Source organism: Sardina pilchardus, chromosome 5 (assembly GCF_963854185.1).
Source record: "Sardina pilchardus chromosome 5, fSarPil1.1, whole genome shotgun sequence".
Classification (NCBI taxonomy): Eukaryota; Metazoa; Chordata; class Actinopteri; order Clupeiformes; family Clupeidae; genus Sardina; species Sardina pilchardus.
Genome location: NC_084998.1, coordinates 11,199,247 through 11,207,578, shown reverse-complemented (window position 1 = coordinate 11,207,578; position 8,332 = coordinate 11,199,247). Strand labels below are relative to the sequence as shown.

The window sequence follows — 8,332 nt, the reverse complement described above, 5'->3', positions numbered from 1 at the left end:
ATTCCCATGAAATTATATATTCTGCTGATTAACTCTTATCAGGATAAAACTGTTGACCTCAACTAGATCGGATGTAAACTGTGTCTATAAAATCTATAACACACAGTCTTGAAATCCTAATACCTTAGCTCTCTGAAAAGAAAAAGAGTAGACACTTTCAGTGAAATTCTAGTGAAAAAATCTGTACTTCCAATCAACATGCATTAAGTGCTTACAAATGTTTCTTGGTCAAGCTTCAGAACCACAGAAGAACATTTTGTAGTCATTAGTTGCCACGTCATAGCCTACTCATCAGTATAGTACAAACAACTAATTCTGAGGTACAGTCAATTCCTGTTATGCTGACAATGAAATTATAAGAAATAGCAATGGCGTTATTGACACACCTTTGTTTTAGCCATCTGCTCATATTACATGTCACTCCTTCTAGCACAAGTCTGAGAGTTTGTATTTATGTGCCGATCTGCCCTCCAAAGGGGTAGGAAAAGGGAGAAGTGATCCCTTTCCCATGGAACTGTTTCTTTCAATTGTAATCTCTTGCTCTTTTGAGTGGCCAAAAAGTTGTGGCTGGTGGAAAGTTTCAAGAATAATTATGTCAAAAATAGAACTGGTCTAGCCAATTATTCAAGTTCGTGCTGAACCAAATGTCACAAATCCATTTCTTCCTGGCTTGAAAGTTCCATCCTGGACCATGGAGTAAAGTGGCCTCCTGAAACCTCAGTTTCCTTGGTTTCCAGACTCAGTGTCCTGTCCCAGTGCAATGGGTGGGCTCCATGATGGGCTATAACGGCTGCCTACCTATAGCTGCTTGAAAATCGCAATCGCTGACAATGAGTGAGTCACACGTCAAAACTCCTCACTACTGTGATGTTCAAACTGTTAATGAATACACTGGCTGTGTCCAGAAGTCAAGCGTGCACGCTGGGCAGTGTGCATTTTCCGGAAGTTACGTCAGAATAGACTGTCCGAAAGTCAAGCGCTCTCACTAGTGGGTACTTCGTTTGGCGTGATTTCCAAGCGTGCATCGATGCATCTTTTTTGGCCTCAGATATCCCATAATCCATTGCGCAGCGCAGGTCAAGCTCCACACGTCATGCAAATCGTCAACACACCCCCCTCCCCGAGTCAGGTGACGCCAACTAGTTAGTGCTGTCCAAATGTAGGTAGGGACGCACACTGAGGAGCAAGCTAACTAATACGCTACTGGGAAGAAGGTACTACCCAGCGTGCACGCTTGACTTCTGGACACATCCAGAGTCTCTGGGGTTTGTGTCCAGTCGCCATGTTAGAAAGTTATGTTGACCACATGTCTATTTAATGTGCTCCTCAACATACTGTAGGTCCAAGATCAGCTGTCGTGCATCAAAGGAGCAAGGAGATACTCATTATGCATTGCTATTGTAACGGGACTGTAAGTCAGTGAACGCCACCATGTTCTGTCACGCGAGTTAGGTTCTAAGAGTGCACACCTGAAGGTCATGGAGTCTGGATCCTTTCTTTGTGTTGACGATGGTGCAGTCTTGACTAATGAGCTCATGGAAACATCTGATGAGCCGAACGCTGTTGTTCCTATACAGCTCCATCTGCTTCATTAGCTAAGCATGTTGGAGAACTTGATGACACCTGGGGTACAGAGAGGAAAGGCAGATAGCGGGTACTTCGCAAAGGGTGCAGTAGCCTACCTTAATCAGCAAAATCCACTGTGGTGAATAATGGCAGTGTGGAAGAATTGACGATCCTTTGGTCAATGATCCATTCTGATTATCTGGAATCCTCTCAAGTAAAAGTCAGATTTGTGGAAACTGGTGAAGATTTACTAAATTTAGTAAAAGGCCCTTTGGACACAGAGTTCATTTCAGACATCTGTTTGAATTCAGCTCTTTAATACATTGTTTTATAGCTTACCTTTAAAATATACCAATAGCACAACTCCCTCAAACCAAAGCTGGCAAGGAGAACTACAAAGCCTCACCACTGGCAAAGAGAGAGGCAGGATGCAGTTTGTTAAGAATGAGAATTCCCTGGGCAAAATCCTCCATGATTATATTGAGCAGCATAATTGTATTGTTTGCCTCCAAACCTTGTGTAAAAACTCTTTGCTCGGCCACTAAGTAATGCTAGTTGGAAATGATGCTGCAAGAATGTCCAGTCAGTCATGACCATTTGAAGCGGTTGTATAAGTCTGACAGTGGAACCGGTTGATTTAGTTGCAGACCATGCACTTAAAGTCAATTTATCATAAAATAATTTTAAAATCATAAAAACATTTATTTGTTGTTTGTAAATAAGTGTAAAAAAACAAACACGAAAAAAAAACCCATTTCTTTTATTTATTAGTGACGAAGTTTTCACTCTACTCTTTTCCAACCACTTCAGCCTGTTAGTTATAGTGACTCAGCTGACTTGCAAAAATTATTTCCCAGGAGGGAAATGGACTCTACCTTTTTCCTAATCAAGACACCCCATGAGGCCGCTTGCATGTCCATTGTGTCTGACTGTGGGAAAGATAGCGGTGCAGAGACTTAGGGCAGGTGTCCAGTTCCCAGTGTGTTTATGGGCATACCTTTTTTTGCAGTAGAGGCACAGAGCTCATAAACCAACTAGTCCCTCACTCTCAGAAAGATTCTTTTCTTCAGCGCAGTCTCATGTTGTTATGGGTGGCGTTCTTTTCCCTATTGCCATTTCATTCAGTAAAGTAACAACAGTCCAATAAAATTCAGCCGTGTGGAATGTGGAAAGCATGTGGCGAGGAATTTACAGATCACACCAACTTCAGTTGAAAGAAAGAAACACTGGACAAAAACTTTAACCTGTGGCCTCATTATATTTCTTAACCAATTTTGGTTTGATTTTCCTTCACAAGTCTGTAAGCTCTTTGGGTCATCACAAGGGCAATCTTGCTCAGTGTTGCCATGTTTTTCAGCAGTTGGTAAAGTTTTGCTTTGGTGTAAATATGCCCATAATCAGATCATTTTAAAAATCTGATTTGTTTTTAGCGTAATTAAGAGGAGAATGAAGAACAACCGCTTGTGTGCAGGTTTTGTATATACTGTAGGTAGTATTCAGAAACACTGGAGATGATAGATGATGGAAAACAGAGTGGGTAAATGGCTTTAGAGAGAGAGAGAGAGAGAGAGAGAGAGAGAGAGAGAGAGAGAAAGAGAAAGAGAGACAGTGAGAGATACAAATTGCCTATGCTCTATTACATTCTCTATATCAGTGGAGAGGCATAAGGCTTCCAGATGGCAACCACACCATCGGCCCTCTTCCCTGAATGAGAGGCAACGTGCTCTTTCTGCAATCAAATGCAAGAGCTAAATCCACGTAGACTAAACAGTACCAATCCGCAGCACATCTCCCAGGCTTAAAATAACACAACGTGGGCACACTGCATTTGTCCAAACACTTCACTTACAAGAATAACAGATTAGAAATGCCCTGTCTTTTTATAATATCATAATTACACTATGGCGTCCTCTGTGGAGGAGGATGTTGTTAAGATAGTCAAGCCCCTTACGGATAAAAAATCACTGCAAAATGAAAAGTTAGGCAGTCACACTTGTAGAGAATAATGCATGTGTACACAAGCAGGGCTAGATAATTAGAAAGAAGGATGGACACATCTTTCACAATTTGTTGGTTATTTGAATATATATTAGGGATATATTACAAGTCAGTTGGATAAACAATAATTATAATAACTTCCCTGCTTATATTATTTCATTTGAGTCAATATTTATACGTTTTCTGAAATGTTATACATTAATATGTAATTGAGCTGTTATCTATTGAAATATGGTAAATAAATGCATACATTTCATATACAATAACCTTAACACTGGATGAAGTCAGGTTCGAAATCCTTCTTTTTGTTTTTCATATTGGTAACATCATGACATGAGAAGTATTCTGCCTGAATGGTATACTTCAGAAGGAGCAAAATTAGAGGGTCTGGCTCAAGACGTAAGGCTGATGTCATGGAAGGATATGATATCAGGTGCCGCTCCTGTGGCTGAATATTAGTTATTGCTATTGAGTCATTTACCTTGTTGGTTTTAGTTAGTGCCTTATGCTACTTTGAGCTGATGGAGCTGTCACATTAAATTTCTTCCACAAAAAATCCTCGCCGTTCATTTTGTGGCCTACTTCGTTCTGACTGGCAATGTTCACTCAGATTAAACAAGATACAGTATGCTGTTGTTGTTGCCAACTCCTGGGCTGGTATCGTAATCTAGAGCACGACCAAAGCAGTGGAGGTGTAATATAGAGCCAGAGGGAGTAAGTTCCATCCCCAATCATTTCAACGGCCGATTCGAATTTAATGTGGCAATAAATTTAATTCATTTCAATCAGGTCACTCGCGCTTTATTTTCTTTCTGCAGCACAGTCTGCAACACAGATATCTAATAGTTGCTACAGTAGTCAGCACAAGGAGCCCAAACAAAGACAGCAGCGTCACGATGACATCTACTGAGTGGTAGGCGTACCAGGGCATCTTGTAGGAGTCAGTGCGTAGATGGGCGGCTCCCTTGTTCCTCATGACGAACTCGATCCAGAACACGGCCTGGTCCAGCGGGCCCATGGGCTGGTCCCTGTGGAGTCGGGACAGCCTCTGCATGTTCTCCCTGTAGCTGGGGTTCTGTGTGATCTCCTGCAAGCTCGCGTGGAAGGTGTGCTGGTTCAGTTCGGACAGGTCCAGGATCAGCCCACCGCCCCTCTCCCTCACGCGCAGCAGGTTGTCGAACTGGTCGAAAAACAGCGGGACGCCGAGGACAGGCACGCCGTGGTAGATGGCCTCCTGAACTCCGTTCGTGCCCCCGTGGGCGACAAAGGCCTTGATCTGGGAGTGGCCCAGGAGGTCGTTCTGGGGCATCCACTGCACCAGCATGGTGTTGTTGCCCAGCGTCGATGGCCTTTCGCCCAGATGCCTCCAGATGACCTTTTGCGGCAGTTTTGCGAATGCGGCCGCTATCTCGTCGGCCATCTCACTGGGGAGTCCTTTGACCAAAGTCCCCAGGGACATGATAACAAACCCATGTTCCCCTGCGCTCTGAACGAAAGCCTCCAGGTCATCTGGGAGGGCTTTGGATGGCTTGCACTGGAACCCCCCCATGTAGACCACATTGGGCATGGTGGGCCGGGGAAAGTCAAAGACAAAGTCCAGCCTCATCAGCCAGATGTCAGCCTCCTGAGTGTAGGCGAGAACATCGCAATCTTCATCAAAATGCTTATGGCATAGCTCTTTATAATGTGGTCTCACTACATACATGTCCTGAATCAGCATTATGCCGTAAAAGAAGACGTTCTTCACCCTTTGGGAAAAAGTCATGTCGTCAGAGTTGCCTGATCCAGGAACAGGGATGTAGGACAGAGGGGAGGGAGCGATGGCGAAATGACCCTCGCCGCTACAGATCCAGCGCGCGTTCAGTACGAGGGGAAGCTTGAGGTAGTGGGCTAGCATGACCCCTGCAGAGATGGCCGGATCAGTGAGGACGAGGTCGAATTTTTCGTTCTGCAGTCGTTGAATGAGCTCTCTGTCGTCGATCATTCGTGACAGCAAGTTGCAAAGGAGGTGGTGGGCATTCGACAGCATATCAAAGAACTCCCACTGAATGCTGAGGAATTTCAGCACAGACGCCTCCCCCTTCAGAAATTCTATTTGCCTCTTTAAGTAGACATCAAAAAAATCATCAAATCGGATCTCGTCCGGGACGGTGATGACGGTGCAGAGGGGAGATGTCTCCGGAATGTACCAGCTCGTGGACGGACGGATGAGGGTCATGCTGTGACCCTTGGCGTGCAGCTCCTCCATCAGAATTTTCATGTTGACCCAGTGGCTGCCGTCCACGGGGAAGACTAAGATATTCCCACCGTTGCAGGTTTGCACAAACATAGCTAAAAGAAAAGCAGCTTTCAGTGCTACATTTTCTACAGATTGCAAAGTACCGGACCCCATGATCTCTGAAAAAGAGAGGGAGTGCAATCTCAGTCTTCATTTTAAACACAGTGTAATCTTTGATTAGTCAAAGAAAGTCCATTTTTGAAATTCTTTAAGTCAAAGGTTAGGTCATACATAAATGATTTGCTCTAAAAATGCTGACTCGCTGGTAAGACACAGAGAATTAAAACGTTTTTTAATGTACAGTACCAACATTTTGCCACAATATGTACCACAATAGTGAATTGATAGGCTACAGCTTAGAACGTGCATGTGAATTGATATGTGAAACGAAAATACAATGTAAACATTTGTCTATAATAGAATAGATCATGAAAACACTTTTACAGAATCTGACCGGCTTTTGCTAGCATGTATGCAAGCCTTTTGAGTGATGTCTATAATTTCAGAGCTAACAGGACTCTTCAGGCTAACTCTGCCTGATGAAGGTCTCACGACTGAAAGCTTGCACTCGGTAAGGTTTAAAAACATGTTTGCACAAAGACTTGAAGTGTGCGGATTTTTCTTTAAAATTACAAGAGCTAACAGGATGAAATAACCTCACTTACAAATATCTGTGGGAGCCAGTCCAGTGGGAGCCAATTCTTGATTACCAAAAGCTACTTTGTCATCAACAACTTTGATGTCGGCATCTGCCTCTGCACGTGTATAGCATTATTACCAAATCTGCATGTGTGTGCTTGCTTGTGTATGAGTGTTCAAAGTACAATTTTGCGACATGTTGATCATTAACAAAGAAAGATGTCACTTCCGGACCACCCACTCCTCATAGAAATGTATTTTTTTTTTTTACACAAAGCTGCTGTGAATGGGAAAAAGGGTGCATTCTGATATGTCAGAGTATTTGGTTATTACAGCAAGTCAAGGCTGATGGGTTCTCACATGTTCAGTGAGAAACATTCCACTTGGCAAGCCAATGTCACATGCATTGACTTGTCTATTACTCTCCATGTCGAACACTATTGTCATATTTAAAAAAATGTTGCCATGTCAGCCCCTTCAAACAGGGATATTATTTGCTGTCACCACATAGGCTTTTTATAAATTGACAGAGGGCAGTGTAAACTATGTAGGCTAATCTAAGTGCTTTCTGGAAATGGCATTGAAAGACGTGTTACACACTCCTTGAGGTGTGACGCTTTAGTCATGCTATGGTGGAAGGAAAGAATAAGTTTGAAGATTCAATGGTGAAAGTCAAGGGCAATTTGTTAAGGAAAAATAAGGGGAACCCCTATTACATTCAATATAAATGAGTCTTTTGACAACATGGCAACTTTCAAAACACAAATACATAAAGTACATGGATACACTTCAGCATTAACTGAACCTAAAAGTGTGAAGTATATTGTATCCTGGCTCTCATTAAGCACTGAATTGGCTCTAAATGAACTATAGCATATAAATAAATATTTTCAATGAATGAATGGATGATTAAAAAAACTATTCTAGCTCTAGCTTCATTACTCCAGATATAAATCCTCATAATATGCAGCTGAGGTGTTTTACTGCACTTTGGGATGTGTATAATGTGTACCGCTATGCGGTGCATCTACTTTTCCCATTTTTATTTTCAGTGCCACACATATTTGAGGCAGGGAGTTAGTTCTGTGTCTCTGCATTTCTCTCAGACTGTGCTACGTTTCTTGATTTAATTGTGGATGAGATTTACCATAACCTGTAAGAATTTAGTCATAATTGCTTGTGATGTGCATGAGTAGTCCATTTAGTGTCACTCGAAGCATAATTACAGCAATCAAAGCCTTGACATGAACACAAAAACACAAAGCAATTCTGGCATGGACTGATGGTAAGGGCTAATTGCTGGAGTCGGGGGGTTTTGTTTACTTGGCCATATCCCTCTGTTTGGTTGCTCAGGGTAATAACAGTATCCCCTCTTTCCCCGCGTACCTCCTGTTCAATATTACATAACAGCTGAATTGTTTACATGATGAAACCTCACCACATTGGGTTGGTGGGCAGTACTCTGTGCCCATTCAGTTCAACCATTTCTGAGATTCTGTCTAAAATATTTTCACCTTCATTTGACACATTCTTGTCCATGTTCTCTGAGCATAAGATCAATTTCAAATCTTCAAATAACTCGAGATGTGTCCCAGATAAGAGCTTGTGCTTGTGTTAAAGTTTGTGTGGTAACACATCTGTTTGAGACGGAGATACAGTGTGCGTGTCTTGGATATATCAAGGATGGGAATCACCCAATTAATCACAAAATAATCAATGCCAAACCCCTGATGACATGAGCCACATAAAAGCTGTCACTGTCGTATTGTTAAAGGCTTACACTACCCATGCTCGCTCTCCGTCCGGCTCTGTAGAAACCTGGTGTGCAGACCCGACACATGCTGTGCTAAA

At 42.6% G+C, this 8,332-nt stretch overlaps 1 protein-coding gene across 1 annotated transcript; it reads right to left on the bottom strand.

The window, feature by feature from the left end:
• Nucleotides 1-4,317: 4,317 nt before the first annotated feature.
• Nucleotides 4,318-6,646, bottom strand: ugt5d1 (UDP glucuronosyltransferase 5 family, polypeptide D1). Its single transcript, XM_062536423.1, has 2 exons — nt 6,508-6,646; nt 4,318-5,961 (listed from the first exon to the last, which is right to left on the bottom strand). The coding sequence occupies exon 2, from the start codon at nt 5,954-5,956 to the stop codon at nt 4,355-4,357; it is 1,602 nt and encodes a 533-aa protein (XP_062392407.1). The 5' UTR covers nt 5,957-5,961; nt 6,508-6,646; the 3' UTR covers nt 4,318-4,354.
• Between the last annotated feature and the right edge of the window lie 1,686 nt (nt 6,647-8,332).